The sequence below is a fragment of the Leptinotarsa decemlineata genome, unplaced genomic scaffold (genome assembly GCF_025532065.1).
Source record: "Leptinotarsa decemlineata unplaced genomic scaffold, Ldec_3_MD MMD2_tig00078422_RagTag_RagTag, whole genome shotgun sequence".
Lineage (NCBI taxonomy): Eukaryota > Metazoa > Arthropoda > Insecta > Coleoptera > Chrysomelidae > Leptinotarsa > Leptinotarsa decemlineata.
In genome coordinates, this window is record NW_027412747.1 from 17,892,051 (window position 1) to 17,912,343 (window position 20,293).

General features: G+C 34.0%; 1 protein-coding gene across 1 annotated transcript in view; it reads right to left on the reverse strand.

The window, feature by feature from the left end:
* The window catches only part of LOC111511189 (uncharacterized), a 77,203-nt gene that overhangs the window by 13,646 nt on the left and 43,264 nt on the right, over window positions 1–20,293 (reverse strand). The window contains exons 3-7 of the mRNA XM_074186337.1: window positions 13,391–14,119; window positions 12,385–13,016; window positions 11,797–11,800; window positions 11,110–11,511; window positions 942–1,119 (exon numbers count right to left, since the gene is read on the reverse strand). Coding sequence (XP_074042438.1) covers window positions 942–1,119; window positions 11,110–11,511; window positions 11,797–11,800; window positions 12,385–13,016; window positions 13,391–14,119 — 1,945 coding nt within the window. The remainder of the gene's footprint in view (window positions 1–941; window positions 1,120–11,109; window positions 11,512–11,796; window positions 11,801–12,384; window positions 13,017–13,390; window positions 14,120–20,293) is intronic.

The window sequence follows — 20,293 nt, forward strand, 5'->3', positions numbered from 1 at the left end:
TGAATATTATTTTAGTAAGGTTAGTTTGACAGAAAAATAGAACATATTTTGGTATGTACCCAAATGCAGATGGGTCTTATTTTTAATTTTTTGTTTCTTGAATTATTTTGATTTCGAAACTTGGAATTTTTATTTCAAACTGAGATATCGAATAACACAATCAGAATGCTTTATTTCAAGTGATCCTTCTTCACTTTCGTATATATCACCATTTATGAATTTCTGGAAAAAAATTGGGTTCCATTCGTATCAATCAGTATGAAACCTTCGAAAAAATTAACGACATTGCCCTTATATTATCCTGGTTTTTCAAGAACTTGAAAAAATAATCAATAACTTGTTGGAGATATGAATCTTTCAGGGATATTATATTGCATCCACAGATAATAAGGGATAACATTAGCTGAGAAAAGGCCTGAGACTCGTAACATAAGGTATAAGTCTGATTCTTTCGTATGTCAGAGAATGTCAACATTGATTCCGGCAGCAATATTCTTGATGAATATATTGAATAGTCACAGTCCCAGATCTAACCTTTGTGGAACTCCAGATGTAGCTGAATATTTGACACACCTCCATATTCTGTTGATGATTATGAAAATATGACTTGGGAAGTTTAATGAAATCAGGGGGCTAACGAAAAGACGAAACATTGATAATTTTGATCTACCATTGATATTTTCAGAAATAAATTGTAGTGGTTGAACGTCCCTTCAAAAATAGTTGATTACGATAAATAGCATTGTTCACATGAACTATCCAGGAGTATTTCATATTCTTTGCAAATTTTGCTTATCATAGAAATTAGTCTTAGGTTGAGTACAAGATTCATGTGATACCTTTCAAGTTTTTGAATGAAAAGTTACACAGTAACTGATCAAATTGAATTCAAAAAATACCTAGAACAGAGTTAAAATTTACAGAAGCCACAAAATACTCACTTGTCAACACAATGAGCAGCGGTGATAGCCCAATTCTCGTTCAGCAACGCTGCTCCACACTTATGGAGATAGGTGGAAGTTCTCCACTGCCTCAAGGATATCTGCCAGGGCCATTTTCCGAAAGGTGATTTTTCTCCGCCTACTATCCTAGCTTCGGGAAACATCCTTCTACCACACACTGTCGTCAATAAAAAAGTAGAAGTTATGATCACCATCGTCAATAAACACAGTACACAGTACAGTTCAGAGGAAATAATGTTACTAATTCTTCATTACCAAAACAAATGTTTCTATTCAGATTGAAATTCAGTTCTATATTCTTGTTCACGAACTGATAGTAGGAGTCACATAAAAAGTTCACACATTCGTAGACATCGTGCATACAGTGAGGTCCTAAAATAACGGGTCAGTTCATTTTCTACAAATGATCATGAATGCAAATAAAAATTCGATAAAGGTTAATTTTCATGTTTGAAAATACATTTTCTAAATAAAATTATTCAACTACCTCTTTACTTCCCTAGGGGTAATAGCTACCCCTGTGAAAATTTTGAATGAAAAGGGGTATCGTGTAATACCGCGTTCAAACTGGTGCAATATAGCACTTTTTCATTTCAGGTTTTGGATACACAGGAAAAAAATAATTTGAATTCATACAAGCAGTGCTCCATTCAAATGCCTGTCACCATTGACTAGTCTATTAGTTATCTTTTTGTCAAAAAAGTAACTTTTTAGTATTCAGGTATCTTCTGTTCACCACTATATCACTTGCCGTATTTTTCTTTATTATTTATTTATTTACAGTCGCATCGACCTCTAGGGTCATTAGCGACTTGTAGATATATTACATATTTATGAAAAAAAATTAGAGAGTATATAACAAATTGGAGTTTATGAAGGAAAGTAATAGATTATTATCATCACATTCATCTTCTAATATTATGTCCTTTATTGAGTGAGAAGCCATAATTTTGTCTTTCGTTGTGAAATAGCACGCACTCGGTGAGAATATGTTTCACACTTTGGAGACTATCACACACTTCACATACTGGGGGCTATTCTTTAGATAGTAGATACCCATGGGTGCGACGAGTGTGGACTAGACCAGGGGTCTCCAAACTACGGCCCGCGGGCCAAATCCGGCCCGCCAGTGTCATCAATCCGGTCCGCGACAGCCAATGATTTAATGTCATCAATCTGGCCCGCGACAGCCAATGATTACCTGATTGTTGTTACTATTGCTGTGATAAGTTGAAGAAGAAAACACAGAATGATAATTACTCGGTTTTATTTACTTGCAAGGTAAAACTTAACGACAGAAATGATGACAAAAAAAACTTAACTTAAGTATCTAACAAATAATTGAAATGAATCACAGTAAAACAAAAACACTAATGAGATTTATGTAATTGTGATTTTCCACCGACAATAGTTTGTAGTTGTGGATCAATTTTACTTGTACCAATTATCAAAAGAGATTCAAGATGCTCATCGGTTAATTGAGATCTGTAAACATTCTTTGTGTACTTCATCTTGGAAAACGTTTTCTCACACAAGTAAGTAGTACCAAAAACAGAAAACAACCCACGAGCAAATTTATGCAAATAATCAAATTGTTCCAGTGGAAGACTCTTATAAAATTCCAACAAAGATGAATTTTGATATTTGTTCTTAAGCATATCACTGCACCGTAAATCAATAGTCTAGAAATATAGTTAAGGACAGAAATTGGCCCTTGGAACAAACTGAAAAAATCATTATGGCCCGAAGGCTTCAAAGTTTGGAGACCCCTGGACTAGACGAAGACGAGATAAAATGACCTGGGCATTTCTTTCATTGGGGGTGTTTTTCCAAGGAGATTCTGACTATATTATCTCATGAAGATTTGCTGACGAACTCATTAGGATTGCCAACTGTTGATGATCGTTTGCTTGTATAGAGATTTCAGATCGGTATGAACGGCAAGTGACACTGTATCTGTTAGCGGGATGGTAATTGCTTTTTTCGCTTATTTGTCAGCTCTTTCATTTCCAAATATGCCAATGTGCGAAGGGACCCACATGAACTAAATGAAAATATGTTTTTGATGTAATGAGTAGAGATACTGTTTCATGAGAAATGTAATTGCTCCGAGAGAGTTCAGTGGATCTGTGACAATCAAGCATTTTTGGTAACTATTATAACACAAGAAGAGACTTGATAGTAATATAAGCACACTGCTTTCTCTTTCCTGATATCAATGACTGTTACACAACTTTTCGAATACAATTTGTTATTACCAGAATCACGCAGAAGAAAAAAATTGAACGTACAAAAACATTATGCTCATTTAACGATACACATTTGAGCTTAATTGAACAATCATAAAATCAGTCGTTATTTGTTGGTCAGCCTTGATTATTTTGAGCATGAATATTCAGCAAAACCCAAATTCTGATGGAGTGAGAAATATGAACTTTTTTGAATATATATATATATATATATATATATATATATATATATATATATATTATATATATATATATATATATATATATATATATATATGTATATATATATATATTCAATATATATTCAATATATATATATATATATATATATAAATATATATATATATATATATATATATATATATATATATATTGAATATATATTGAATATATATATATATACATATATATATATATATATATATATATATATACACTTGTTGAAAAAGGAAACATGTATTTATTCAATTCAAAACTATTCTTCATGAATCCTCAATTATATTTTTCGATTCAGTTGGTGAATGTTTAAACTAGTAACTGTATATCTGACATTTCAATAAAGTTCATGTTCCGCATAACCCTCAGTGTGAAGAATATTTTCATACATGTATCGCATATTTACGGTATTACAAGTACATTTTTTTTATTAGGCTGAATTTTGTTGTGATAAAAATTATATTACATATAAAAATTGAAAATGATCCTTAAATTTAATCAGTCATGAACAGAGAACCATTTACCAATGACATACTTGAATGAAAATAACAGTTTTAGCTTTTAAAAAAAATCAGTTTTCAGATATATTAGTGAGATAGGTTGCAAACAGAGAATCTGATGCATACTGAATATTCTGGCACCGGAATTGAAGTAGCACACATAAAATAAATCGCGAAGTCTCCCACGACGAAGTTGGCGAAAACTTGGATATTACGTGTCTTCTCGTACTGAACCAGTTGGATCAATCATTAAAAAGCCATCATTATCTGTGGTTTCCGTGGATGAGCCCGCATGATCAGATGTCAGATGTCACTGACTTTGCGTTGTTCACTTCTTTCAAATTTGTGTTTTGCTGGAGTACTAGCAAATCCGCCTCTGGTTAAATACTCCAACACGAAGAAACAGAAGGAAAACCGAAGAAAAATTTTGGGATGTTATTTTCCGCCATTTTATTTAATGCTGTCCAAATAGCATATAATTCACCTGTGAGTATTGTGATCTCTTTCGATAATTCAAACGAACATCAGAAATCAGAGGTGGTGAAAGCTGCCCCTACTCCATCTTTTGTTTTAGATGCATCAGTGTATAATGGAAAGTACTCTTCGTATTGCTCCAGAAGTTGGTTAAATGTTACATTGATCATGGCGGATCGGCTGTTCTTGTTCATCTTTCACTGCCTGAACCACTGTGCATGCTGTTTTTGGCGAGTGCATTGGCTTGGGACTTGGGGGTTGAGCAAACCGGCCATCGGATGCTTGCTTCCACGTAGCCCCGCTGGATACGGGAATGACAGAATCACTTGTGGTTCTTTTATTCCCTAACCACAGATTAAATACAGATGCGAAAGCTAGGTCTCCTGCCAGAACTTAGTTTTTATACGCATGTGCGGTTACAGGTGGTTTTAACTTCAACCTTACTTTTCACTCAACGTTCCTTTGTTATTGTTTACAATTTTTATTTCATTAACTATTGGAATATAATAAAATTTTTGAATAGGTGCAATATCTTTCACACAGTTTCACAAAAACTGAGAAAAATACAATTTTGTTCAGAATTCCAGAGAATTCTACAAGGTAGGTGAATATTAATGATTTTCATTTCCAGCATTATCTCAACGCAGCTTTTTGAACATTGTATTCATAATCATTTGGAAATGTTCTATGCAAATAAATTGATAATTTGTTCATGTTTTTTTAGGGCTGCTTGTTGGCTGTGGTTATGTTACAGAGAGGATGTATGAGGTAAAAGGATCCATACCTTGCATAGAAACTATAGGGTATATGAGAAACATTTTGCTCAATCTGGAACTCGTAAACATCTATTCCAAAATGCAGTTCCATCCATATTTCCTTACAGTGCCACTAAGCACTTCTTGGAAGTTATCGATGATGATAATTGCGAAGGACCTCCTGAGAAAATTGCTGTCTTGTATGGTGAGTACCATTTTGCATGTTCTTAGTACATATTTTTTTTGATGAATACAGATACCTATGTTGTGTACCAAGTTTACACATTGATAATAATATCTTCTGCATTTGTAAATGATAATTTGTTAGTTTTAGACATTACTAGTACCATCGTAGTACCATCGTCATGCACGCAAAAACCATAACTTCTTCTCCCGCTGCTACACATATGTCAGGTATGTTTTTATGAAATATGAGGAAAGAAAACAATTCCAATTATTATTTTATGTGGTGTTATTTTAATTTTCTTAAAACTCATGTATTTCTTCACACACATGATGTATGTACCAGTTTAAACAGAAATTAGGGCAAATCAAGAGTTTTATCAAACATATATACCCCGTACTATATCAATGAATTACATTACAGTTTTTTTCCAGTCCCAGGTCAGAGTTCTTCACCTTCTTCAAGTTATAACGTCTCTCCAACAACTGGTACTCAAACACAAGCATTTTTGAGCTGTGGAACTCGACGAAAGACGAAGTTGCGTGAGATTTGTTTACTGCCAGTCTTCAAGCATAATAAGAAAATATACAAAATGATTAAAAATATTCCTAATTTTTATCAAATTTCACTATTGAACTTAATTGATGATATCTACTTATCTCTGTAATCAAATTTGTCAATATGCGAGTTTCTTTATTTCATTATAATGTACCACAAAAATACCATCACTTTTTCTGTGAACAGCAAAAGCATGTTTTTTTCAGTGTACATTAAGAGGAAATAGTTGAAAGCAACCAAACCTTTTTCTCCGTGTATATCGAGGTGGTATACACATCATATTCAAGGTTACGAATTTTGAGCCATCGAACGTCAAAGGCGGCATCAAAGAGAATAGAGAAAAGTGTTTTTCGTGTTAGTCAGTGTTCATATAAAAGTTTTGAAAGATTTTTTTCGTGAAATTCAATGTTTATATGAAAATAGCTGTTCCGAGAGGGCTTTTTCTTCTAGTTCGTGTCTGAAAATTACTTCTTTGTATGATCTACACATTGATTACTTTCTTCCTTCCTTTGGAAGATCCACACATCAAAAATAAATGTGTAAATTTGACAGTGACAACTACAAATACTTATATGTTTCAAATATGTTAGCCGTGGAATTGAACTATGTTTCTCATCAAAATTAGAACTATATTGACTGAGCTAACAATAAACTTCCTGAATTCTGAAGAAAATTCCTCCGTAGGATTTTATCACTCGCTGCTGTTAACGGAACTATCCCACTTAAATTTTACGTATAACACTTAAAATTCTTATTCTCACTTGACCGGGTACTGTTTCTCGGTAAATGATCTCTCAACTGAAACAAACTTTTCTGATGATATTTCGAGACTTCATACAAGCTTGTTTCTTTTGTTTTATTTGTTAGTGTCGGGTTTTCAAGACCATCCGATCTCGACAATTTACCTTGAAAGTTCAGTAACCAAGTACCAACAGACCAGACTCATTTTCTGTCAATTTAATTTATTAACCGATATCAGACTGATGGAATGGATATACTTTTCGTCGGAAAATTTATTGAAATTAGACAACTGCTTCAATCACTTTGTCAGAAAGAATATGAAAGAGGCAGTGCTTCAATTTGAAAGCAAAGATAAATATAATGAAGGTTACAATGACTTGTATATTCATCATTCCAGTTCCATGTTATTTCTGTGAAGTAATTTGTTGACGGCTGAAAATAACAAGAATGTTTTCGTCCAAAAACTTGTTGAGGCCATTAACTCAATATACACTCAAATAAATAAATATTTGATCACAATTCAATTGATTAACAGAGACTATTGAAACACATTTTTCTCTCCTCTCTGTTAATGTAGTTTATCTCACAACGGGATTGCATTGGAATTTTGAGCTGAAGAAGTAAAATCATCAATATTTTTTTCAGAAGAACTATTTATATATGAACTCGTTGTTGCCCGCGGCTTCGCCCGCGTAGAATTTGGTTTGCCTCATTAAGTTTCGTGACAGACCATTTTAAACAAATAGTTACAATATTTTTTTATTCAACCCAAAACTTTAATTTTTCAACTTCAAAACTGACGAAATTCAATACAAACTTTGAACCCCTATTTTCCGCCTTGGGGATTGACATTCCTGATTCCCTTTCTCGATGCTTACTTATGCTATACAAAGAACTTACCTGCATATTACAAGATTCTAGGTTCAGTAGCGTCGGCTGTACGTTAATATAAGAGCGGGCAATAGCTAGTAATTTTCTACTTTAAAAATACAGTATTTAAAATGTATGCCAACTGCACTAAGTAATGAATAGCTTCGAGAATCGAATTATGTCATAATATCAGTATAGATATAGATTAGTACAGATTGCTTTTTCATGTATCGGCCTCTGCTACATATATGTTGAATATTCTCTTTGGAGTGCAAAATAATAATATAGTTTTTTTCCTCACGGCCAGACTGAAGAAATTTTGGTCCAAATAAAACAAGTCACAATTCCATTTGAATTTGAATCGTTTGATGTATTGCTTACGCTATGTCATGGAAAGCTTTGGAAGGCTATTGATATTTTCAAAAGAAATGTTATTTTGATTTACGAAATATGACTGACGAAACATGACTGACGTGTTTCCCCGACCCTAAAGTCCAATTCAAAATGAAACAAGCAATCGACTCCAGCCTTCTTGGATGTTCCTTTGAACAGACCTGTACAGAGTGTACAGGAAACCAACACGCACAGACAGATATCTGAACAATTACTCTAACAACCAGCCACGACAAAAAAGGGTGGTAATCAAAAAGTTGGTTGAGAGAGCACGACGCATATGTGAACCTGGGAGTGGTCCTGAATGCCGGTGAAGGGAAAAGCTTTTCCCCCAGATTCTTTGTAGTTGCGGGTCGATCTACATTGGAATCTACATTGGATCTACATAAGAATCCACATCTCAAGTTTGGTTTCGAGGGAAACAAACTATTTACAAGCAACATCAGATTTGACCGAAATTCCCTTCTCTACTGTAATAGTCAAAAACAAACCTTATGAACAATAAATGCGATGTGATACAGGATTACCAAAACCTTCAGATGTTTATCTAATAAAATCATTGAAAAAACAATTTACGACTGTTACAAAAGCAATCACAAGGAAGATATTCAATACTTCCGGCTATAACGCGAGCTGCTGTCACAAAACTCTTCAGAATTGAATAAAGAAACTAGGATTCAGATTTAAAATAATAAACAAACGTCAAGCAGTTATGGAGAGCAGAAGAATAGTGAAATTGCGTAACAAATACTTAGAACAAATAATTAAATATCGACAAGAACAACGGCAAATTTTCTATTTGATACTCACGACACGTTTACGAAAGGGTGGACTGATGGTTCGAGAATGTACACCTGACATGCGTTAAAACAAAGGATCACGACTAATCATGGTGCATTGCGGAGGAAGTAAAGGACGGGTTCCGAATTCTTTAAAATTATGTGGAAAAAACTTGAGGACTGCAATGTTGACTATCATAAGAACATAAAAGCTAATATTTTAAAGGAAGGCTTTGAAAACACATTGATCCCAAATTCGGATGCGAATAGTGATATCGTTCTTGACAACGCTTCCTATCATTCGCGACAGCTCATCAAAGTACCGAATAAAAATTCGAGGAAAGATGAAATACAAAGTTTTTTAATGGAAAACAATTTGTATTTCAAACATAACTATACAAAAAACCAACTATTTGAAGTTTTACATACAAAAACATTTGAAAATGTGTATGCTCTTGAGAGTATTGCTGAAAAGTATGGACACACTATACTGAGACTTCCCCCTATTTTTGTGTTTTCAATCCCATCGAGTTGATTTGGGAAAAATTGAAACAGAGCATCAGGCTTAAAAATAATTTTCCAAAATTTGAAGAAGAAGGTAATAGAGCTAATTAAAGAAAAAGTATCTAATATTACTGGAGAAGACTGGCAGAAAAGGATTGAAAAAGTAATTTTAGTTAAAAAAGACTATATGGAGATTGGACACTTCCATATTAATGGTGGAAATAAATTATTTATTGATTTGAATGACGACAGTGATAGTGAAACAGAGAATATGGAAGAGGATTTATCAGAAGCTTTCGAAAACACAGAGATAATTTCAATTGAAGAGGTTTTTAACATCAAAAGAAGAAGCAATGAACATCAATAAAATCTGGCTACCTGTCCTTCCGGTTCACAAACAAGGTCAAATCATCCAAGTAAGCCACGCCTTATTATAATAATAATAATATAAAACCAGAGTTAAATACGCACATCGTAGTTAATGTGGTCGAAACGTCGGGAACAACTACTCCAGCACCAACTCGGGCACTGCGACCGTTACCACATCGTCCTAGATAACGTCTACAGCAGTAGTAGACTTAACTTCAGGCATAAAAACCTGCAGACCACGGCCAAAAACCCAGACAATAGTTTTGACACAATGACTAACGTCATTTGGATGAAAAATTATTCATCTGAAGAATAAAAAAAATCCAAACAAAAAAGTTACGGAATTGATGTGACATATCATGTACGCCAGGATAGTTTTTGAGATTTGATTTTAGTAGTAGTAGTAGTAACATTAAAATAAATAACAATAATGGAGAAGAGAAAGCAAATCGTTCACACATACAGATTGGAATGCATATTAAAAACTACATTGGATATAATGAAAGTATGCTGTGGATATAGATCAATTGGTGTAGGTTAAAGTACTCCTTGATAGAATTAAATGGATTTATGAATTCAGACTTGTTGGGTTTGTAATGTCGATAGGAAGATTATTATATAATTTTATAGACATAATGTGAGGACTTCTTGAAACAATAGATGAGTGATGAAGTGGAAACGAGATCATCTGATTTTCCCGAATTTTATATCCTGTAGCTCGACTCAAGTCTTTCCTGCTTGTGAAGTTTTCATCGTGTGACTTCACATAAGATACATAGTTAGGTTTATATAGGAGATGACTGTTAGAATTTTGAGATTTAAAAATAAATACCTACATGTGTCTCCGGGACCCTTGAAAGACATAACTCTTAGGATTGTCTTTTTGAGAAGTAATACTTCATCGATTCTGAATTTCCATAACAAATGATGCAACAATTGAGGGTGGAGTGAACATACGCATAGTGGTAATTGAGTAGAATACTCAGAGGAACAGTTTTTCTAAGATTCCATAGAACATAACTGTGTCTAGATAGCTTTTTAGTTATATAGTCGACCTGCGCCCGCAAGTGAGGTGTGAGTCGATTTGTACCCCAAGAAATTTAATGACTTTTTTTTGTTCTATTGAAGTATGGTCGTATATTTTTGAGAGTTTAATGGTCTCTTTTAATGAGATATTTTTGATGAAAACTTGATTTTTTTCAGCATAGTTTGATTCTTCTGTCCAAGGTTTATCGGTTTCAATGCATTTTTTTGAATATTTTTGCTTTCACAATAAACTGCGTGAGTTTTTTCACTAGAGCTGGATTTGCTATATTTTCAAAAAAACTCTGATATCGACGTTCTCTGTCAAAATAAGTAGTACTCCCATAACTGGCCATTATATTTATGCTAATCCTCATTTGTTATACAATTTTTCGAACGTTTGACGTGTTTCTAACGCGTATATATTGCTTTACCTTCATATTTTGCTCTAACCATCATTCCAACGTTTATTATTTCGAAATAAATTACTGATGAGGTAGTTAGTTTCAAGATGATATCTGGAAAAACTCACCATCATTATAATCGCTCATATTGACTGATGGTTTTTCGCTTGTTTCCGTAGACAAAGTTACATCAGCTGTCGATGATGTTGCCGTCGATGGACTTGCCGTCGGTTCCGGACTACTTGAAGCCTCAGTTCCAAAGCTTGTATCTTCTGACGATGTACTCGTCGATATGTTCAGTGGGGAGGTTGTGGTTTCTATCGAAACGAAGGTTACAAAAGGTTTGTCATCCGGAGAAGCCGTTGGCATCTCAGTTTCAGGTGACGAAGTCACTGAAGATGATATAACTGAGGATGTAGATGCTGCCATCGGTGGTGATGTAGGAGACTGAGTGGCATTATCACTTTGCGTAGTGACTGAAACACTCGGTATAAGCACCCACCCGTCTGGAGTAGTTATTGGTATCCAATCTGTGAACAATTACAAATATATTGTGAGTTGAGTCTGAATGAAAAAATGTTCGAAAGAGAAAATCAAATCTATTTTGGGATAATGAAATTAATGCAACCCTAGAATATAATGTCAATGTCTTCAACTACTATAAAATGTCGGAACTTCTGATAATTGCCTGAATACATTGACATTTAACTACATAATATGAGGTAATAGGCTTAGGGTCAGTTCAAAAGATGCTCGAAATGGTTGCTCGTCCAATGGACGAGAATTATTCATTTTAGAGATTGTTGACGTGGTACCTTTCTACTTATAAAACCGAAAATTAAATGAGGATATTCAGACTGAACAATGATGTTCATTGTCATACTGACATTTTTGTCGCTTTTATGAACAAAAAATAACCTAACAAACCTTATCGGGTTGTTGGAATTGCTATTTGCCAGATAAAAGGGAATGTTTATAGAAATATCGATATTAATGTGTTCGTCTTCAGGAAATTATTGACTTCATATTCTAGGGTTATGAAGTATTCGTCAGGAATTTCAAAATGATGTGTCACAAGACCCCCCTTTTCGTTTAATTTATTTTCCAGAGGGCGCCCAGTCGCCATCTTGAAAGTTTCCTCTGTCAGTTTCACTTCAAAATAAAGTATTCATGCATCAAATTCATTATCACAGATTTAAATTTTTTTATTCGGCCGTTCAAAAAATAAAAGGGGGACATTAAAGGAATGCACTGTATATTTTGTAGCTAAAATATCAGAAGTTATTCAGTTGCTCCAATGCCCACAGCAAATAATAAAAACGTTATCCATAGGTCCAATGCCTGGGCCGTGAATAAATTTTTATTATTACTACTACTACATTAAATTTTTTATCATTTATCACTTTTGGGATCCACACATTAATGAGTAATCCTGCATTCAACAAAAAAGTCTCACCTTCTGTTGTACTATTCACTTCAGGTAACTGCGTTGAAGACGACTGGTTTTTGTCATCAACTATGGTCCAAGTTACTAGACCTGGCTTGTTCGTCACTTCATCTACTGGTTTTCCTTGTTCGATTTCGTTGGTAGAGGTATTACCAATGACCGTCTGTAAATTCGATGTTGAGTTAATTTTCTCCAACTGAACTTCATTGGACTGCGTGGTTGTTGAAACTGGTGTTTTGGTTGTTGAAATTGGTACTTTGGAAGGTACTTGAGTGGTACTACTACCAGGTAATTTCGTTGGAGACTTGGTGGATACTTTGATTGAGGTTGATGGTTTAGGGGTTGCAGTCGTTCCTTTCGTTGGCTTCGTTGGACTGGTTTGAATTGGTTTTGCTGTACTGTTTTTCTGCGCTGTCGGAGATTTGACAGTTGTTGATGCTTTCGTTGGTTTAGGTGTAGCGATAGCTGGTTTTTTAGTTACTTTCGTCGTAGAAGTCGATTGTGGTCGTTTGGAGGTGACTACTGGTTTACTAGCTTTGGTGGTTGTTTCTGCCGGTTTTCTTGTTGGTTTTTTTGTAGAACTTGTACCTGAAATCAGAAATAATCATTATATTCTATTATGTTTTGCATGAACAAATTCTTCAGTTACACAATTTGATAGTATACAATTCAAATCCCGCCATTCAAAAGTATACACAACCGAATCATCTTCTTACTTTTTCTGAAATGATTATATATTCATTTCAGAAACATATTCACTCCACTGGACGTGGAGTGAATGTATGCACATGATGTCTCGATATCGTGTATTGAAATTTGTGTTATATACTAATTCTGTATCATGTTCTCATGATTATTTCTGCTTATTTCGACATCCTTCATGTGGCATTTGTATAAGTTTAGTGCGCGTTTCAACGCAGTTCCAAAAAGAGAGACAACAATTTTTTTTAATATTTACTCACCTGTTGGTTTCACAGAAGGCTTCGGCTTAACATTCGTTGTTCCAGTACTGGAAGTGGGTTTTCCAGAAGGTTTCGAAGATGCGGGTCTAGAAACAGCTGTAGGTTTACTATGAGTTGTTGGTTTTGATGTAATCGGTTTAATAGATGAAACTGTTGGAACTTTAGTCGGGGCTAATGTAGATTCTTCCACGATATTGCCATTTACTGCTTGAAATGTTTGTAGTTTTTGTGGAGCCGTAGACGTTTCCGCTTCTGTAGCGGCTGTTGTAGATGAAGTGGTGGTAACTCTTTGGCCAAACACAATCATAGTTGGTGTTGGGGTGGGTTTTTGTTTTGTTGAAACTGTTACAGGTTTGCTTGTCGTTCTCACAGTTGTTCTTCTACTGGTGTTACTATTTACAGTTGTTGATGCATTGAACTTATTACTACTCGTTACTGGAGTTCTTGTGCTTGCTACTGTAGTAGAGGTTCTTATTTTAGGAGTCGTACTCGATACTCGAAGAGGTGGTTCTCTATGTGGAAGAATATCTGTATCTATCGAGTTGTCTATAATGTCACGGATCGGTTCTACATGACAACACGATCCAAAATAAAATCTATCTATGCAAGTCCCCAAATGGGTACCATTGGCTTTCAAACAGTCTATGGCAAACATGCATATACCTTTTTGGTTATTGTTTTTTCTAGATACACAGGCCAAGTTTCGTATGTTCCGTCCTGTAGTGATTCCTGGAACAAAGAAAATACTTTTCTATATTCTGTTTAACATCATGTAAAACGACTTCACCCAATTACAACACAAAATATTTTCCTTCACAAATTTCAATTTCCAATCAATGAATATCAGATATAAAATCGAAGAGCACGTAATTCGAGTAGGTTGGCCGTGGTAGAAATCAATAAAAAAACGTTCATTTTTTTAAATATCAATACGGTTTAAAAAAATTGCTTCTCTCCTGATGATGCTATAAATGTGGTGGGACAGAGAGCCTGTTTAAAAGCCACGGTGTCCTTACTTTGGATTGTTAGCATCGTTTTTCTGAGAAATCAGAATCAATGCTGATGCTGGCTTTAGGAAACACTATGTTACGTAATATTATTTGAACATATTGCGAGCTGTGATTCCTTAAACGGTCTTGAACATCACTCTATGATGTCCAAGGGCTAGCTAGTGCTTTTTGTAGACTACTATCGGGGAAAGATAATGGGTCAAATAAGCTTCAACTTTACAGGTAATGATATCTGATACTATAGAAGTTTACTTCACATTCTCTATCAGTTATTAAGCACACTAAGTATAATATCAAGAATTGTGATTTCATTCAATAGACTCCATAAATCTGCGGTGCTTCTATGGATAGCTGGACAAAGATGCCTCAAGTAAATGAAAGTAAAAAGCCAGTATAGCAAGCAGGTATAAGCGCTAAGCAGAAACAAGGAAAGATCTTACTTGTCTTGGTTGGTCACATCCCGGGCACTTACTCTGACCGTTGGCGATTGGGTTAATGCAGATTAAGGTGAGCAGAAATCTAGATCTCGGGCTACGTTACGTACGTCCTTAGATTAGTTGGAGGGTATTCATGCAAATTGGGAAGCTCAACGAAAGCAGACAGATGTATTAGGGAGGTAGTTGATGAAGTAGGGCGATTATGAAGCAGAAATAAATAGGCCCGAAATAGCATGACAACGATTGATACTGTTGGTGAGATTATAATGATAGTGATGATGATGAATCCAGTTCCTTACCTTAGGTGGTGGGTGGTCTTGGAAGATTAAGTTCTATATAGAGCGCAAAATTCACAATTATAGGATGATATGTTATCCTGAAGATAATAAAAATGTAGTAATTCTATTTGTTTCTGTTCTCAGCTCAAAAATACATATAGATGTGTAATGAAGCAAGTGCTTTCACCAGAGGTTAGACGTTAGCTTAAGGTCTTACTTAAGTGATAGAAAACAGTTAGTAAGATCAAACGAAAAACTATCACACATTGAGGATATCTTATGGGGCGTACCACGAGGATCAGTACTAGGCCCGATTATTTTCCTTATATATGTAAATGACCTGGTTACTCTCATTCAAGAATTCAAGAAATTTTTACCATCTTTGCGGATGACAACGCTCCTTTGGAATAGAAAAAATACTTCTAATATGAAAGAAACTATCTCTAGTGATTTAGAAGTTGTGAAAAAATGGTGTGACGCAAACTACTTGTGCTTTAATATTAAAAAAACAAACCTACTCACCTTCAGCTGTACTATTAACAATTTATTGTTGAATGGACAAATTCTTGAGAATAAAAAGCAATCCAAATTCCTGGGAATCTTCATGGATAACAAATTAAAATTTGATCAACATATTTCAGCTTTGAATAAACAATGGGCATTGGGATATTATGCACTTCTAATAGTTTCAAATGAACTGAGTTCATCCACAACAAAAATGGTATATCATTCCCTGATTGAGTCTCATCTGAGATATGGTGTTGCCTTCTGGGGATTTTGCAGTCAACAACTTTTTCATTCAGTGTTTGTTTTGCAAAAGCGAGCGGATAGATACTTATGCAAGGTGGGAGTGCGTGAGTCATGCAGAACATTATTTTTGAGAAAAAAAATTCTCACTGATACTTGTATTTTCATACTTGAAACTGTTTGCCTGATTTACAAAAAACATAATATGGTTGGAACTCCGGATCCTACAAATAACATAACCCGGCAAGTAACTGAAAATAAAATACGTCTTCTTGTTCCAAAAACAAGTCAGACAAAGTATTCTTTGATTTATTAAAGTAAAATGCTGTATAATCACATACCTTACGAAATTAGGAAGGAAAAAGCTATAAAAAGTTCAGAAATCATGTTAAAGATGCCCTTGCAACTAAAACGTACTACAATCTTGGTGAATATTACAATAGAACATTGCTGTAATTTAATATAGGTGTTTTTTTTGGTGTTTATATCGACACCTTCACTTTAAATTATATTTTATACTGGGATAGATCTTATTTTATTGCCATGGCATGTGAACTTATGTTCAAATTGTATATATTTGTTATTTACATCTTTTGAACGGGACTATACAAACTGTTTCGTATACATTTTGTTAAATTTTATTTTCTATTGTTATATTGTATCTGATAGATATGTGAACTAGGTTTTGCTCAAATTGTGTTTCTGTGTATTTGTGTTTCTGAATTGTTTCATTTCTTTTATTCTTTTGAGCGCTACATATACCAGATTTTTCAACAAGCTTTGTTAATAAGATTGTATTTTCTTGGACAATAAAGTATATGTCTTTGTGAGAAAAAAATCAAAATAGACAGAGAGAACTCCTGATCCTTTCAACTGACAGACATATGTCATTTGTCATAAGACAATTATGAAGAAGAGATGACAAAATCTCGTATAATATGTGACATCATACTCTTTATCCATCGAAAACCATGAAAAATTATACATATTTACGTGAATTTTTTCCTACCTTGAGTTCTAGTTCCGTTCAAAGGTTACGAAGGGGAATAGTTTTTAGGTCCGTATTATATATATTTTTATTCTAACAAAGGTATAAGAAATTAGTAACCAATTTTTAGAAAAGGAATAGATTCTCTTTGATGATTATATCACTCAAAGTATGCATATAATTGTGAAATCACTTTGAAAATACATCAAATGATAATCAAGGAATTCACCGCCTTGGGAAAAACAGTGAACGCAATAAACATGTAATGAAAAAGTACTTATCAATCCGTTAATCTTGAAGATTTGCATATGTGCGACACAGCATTTTACATACACACATTCTTAAATAAGCTCACGTTGAAAATATTGTCCAGGTTCGACCTCTAATAGAGATGGATGGATATGATTATAAAACTTGAGGAATCTCATTCAACGAAAGTAGGTCAAATAAGTTCCGTTATGCAACGAAATAAAGTGTTGGATGAACTAGTCAACGAAAATGAATGTTCAACTTGTGAGATGCGGGTTGGGTTTAGAATAGTAAAACATGTTTTGTGGTTCCATTTCATTTATGGGAGTTGACTTTGGTGATTACATGCTGGGAAATAATTAAGTTTCCTAAGTTATTACAACGGCTGTTGGATTGTTGTTTTCCACGTTGTGAAGCGAATGGTAATATCAAAATCCATGAATGGTTTCAGAGATAAAACAGTCCATTGGCGGCGTGGGATGAAAAAGCACTTTGTTTGAAGGTGATTGACAATATTTCATTATGAATTTCATTAGTTCAGACTTCCATTGTCTGATATTATATAAAATGATTTGAAATGAAATGAAATAACTGAAAAAAAAGAAGAATTAAAAATTGAAGAAGATGAATAGCTGAAAAAGAAAAGCAATTGTATTAAGCAAAAAACCTGAAATGAAATAATAGTGAAATAAAATACAAGCCAAGTTAATTAACTAGGCTAGGAATCTCTTAGCTTTTTAATTTTATTTTATTTATTGTTTGTTCAATTTGTTCAATTTTACTTGTATTTTATTTTACTGTTATTTCATTTTAGGTTTTTTGATTAATATAATTGTTTTTTTATCAGTTATTCATTTTTATTTTTCTTCTTTAATTTTTGACTCTTCTTTTTTAGTTATTTCAGGGATTTCAAATAATTTTGTATAATATCAGACAATGGAAGTCCGAAGTAATGAAAAAGCCCTTGATTTACAAAACGTCCACGAGTTTATAATTTTTTTACATATTGTGCGCTCGAATGCATTTGTAAAATTTGAGATTCCCAAAATTTTGAAATTCTGAAACATTTGTCTTATTCCAATATGCGACGGACGCTTGATATACAAAAAATATGGCACAAAGCGCCTAAGCTTTTTTCACAATAATATCTACTAGTATTTTTCGTTCGTTATTGTTTTGAGCTTTTTTTTTAAGTTATTTACAACTTTTTAGTTCGATGTTCTTCAAAAGCGTGTTCTTTAAACTATATTTATTTTTAATTTTTTAGTTTCGTATGCTATAAAAGCGTGTTTTCTAGTCTTTTCAAACTATATTCATTTTGTCAAAACTTTGGGACCAATCGGCCGCATACGGGTATTGTTTAGAAAAATAAAAAAATTGTTCAAATGAAGAAATACATGTAGAGTGAGTTCGAATCATATCAAGGAGGTTACTTACAGCGCCATCTGCCCGCGAATAGATGGAGCAATAATGTCGATAATTCTGTCAGATCCAGAGCATTCAAACGGGAAAGAGGAGTTGCAAATCAACAAACATACATACATACAGGTGAAGCTAATAAATCCATGAATATGGTTTAATAAAATACGAAACTTCGGGTTGAATTAAAATACTTTTGATTTACTTTTGGATGCAAAGTACATATAGGAGTTCTCTCCAAAGATTCCAAATGGAGAATATTTCCATATTTAAAATCCATGTATTTTTGTTTTATGATGTCAGTGTGTATGAGGTGATTTTTCAATCATACCTGATTGATTCTAAAAAGTTTTCTGATTTCATTAGGTCAACTCATTAATGCCAGAAATAATAATCAATATGTTGCATTCCATAATCGCCGAGAGAATTGAAAGGCGTTGAATATAACTACAAATAAATCTAAATTATCCTTTCATGCGAAAAACAATTTCCATTTTTGTGCAACACAAACAAAACGGCAGTTTTCCGCTAGAGCAGCGTGCTTATTTTCTTTTTGCTACATGCTGGCGGAAACAGGAGCCAAATGAATATCCAATACTGTTATTGGCAGTGGAACTGGAAACAAGGTTGCTAACATGGTGCAATGCGACAAAATGAAGAAAATAGACATCCTGATATACGGGTGTTGAAGTGTTTTCTTTGAGAGTTTCATGAATATACTTTTTGAATAAATTTTAAATCAAATGCATCGATAACAGTTTCTTGATGTGTATTGTAGAATTTAAAAGTCTGACGTGATATGAATGTAATGGAAACTCTATAACCGATACTGAAAATGTTCCGGCACCCCCTAGTGATGCAAACATGGTTAGTGAAACGCTCTAGTTATGGTGTCTGTGAAATTGTTTTTCAAGTCATCACAAAGCGGATGGAGCCAAATAATTAATCCATCAAAATATTTTCGATTACTTATCAAAATCAACATAGATCTGAAGATATGATAGTTATTCATTTACCAAGGGTATTGATTTGTCTTCAGCTAAATTCGGTTTCCGTAGAAAAAAATCTACAACAAAAGCCCTCCTAGAGATTTTAGAAAGCATAGTCGAGGGTTTGGAGAGACATGGTCATTCAGTACTTACCATGTGTGATCTCTCCAAAGCTTTTGATTGTGTTTCACACGAACTTTTAATAGAAAAACTTACATTCTATGGCATTAGAGGCACGCCGTTGAACCTGTTCAAGTTTTACTTAGAAGGTAGACAACAGTTTGTCCATCTTAACAACAGTTCTGATTCAGAACTGAAAATCATAAAACATGGAGTACCGCAAGGTTCTGTTCTTGGACCCCTGTTGTTTATCATCTACATTAATGACCTATGTTTTCACATGAGGACGAAATGTCAAATTGTCCTATTTGCGGATGATACCTATTTCATCAGTTCAAACAGCAACATTTCACGTCTTCTTGATAATGCTGAAACCTTGATGACTGAAGCGGAAGCTTGGTTCTCTGCCAATAACCTTCGACTGAATAAAGGGAAGACACAAAATCTCATAATTTCCTGTAATAATCAGATCACGTTAGGTAAGCATTGTAAATTGCTTGGGGTTGTTTTAGATGATCGTTTGAACTGGACTCCTCATATAGATATATTGAGTAAGAGACTATCCAGTCTCTTATTTTTGCTTAGACAGCTCAGGTACTGCCTCAATTAGAGCATGTTAAAAAATGTTTATTTTAGATTATTTCATTCTGTGATCAGCTATGGTGC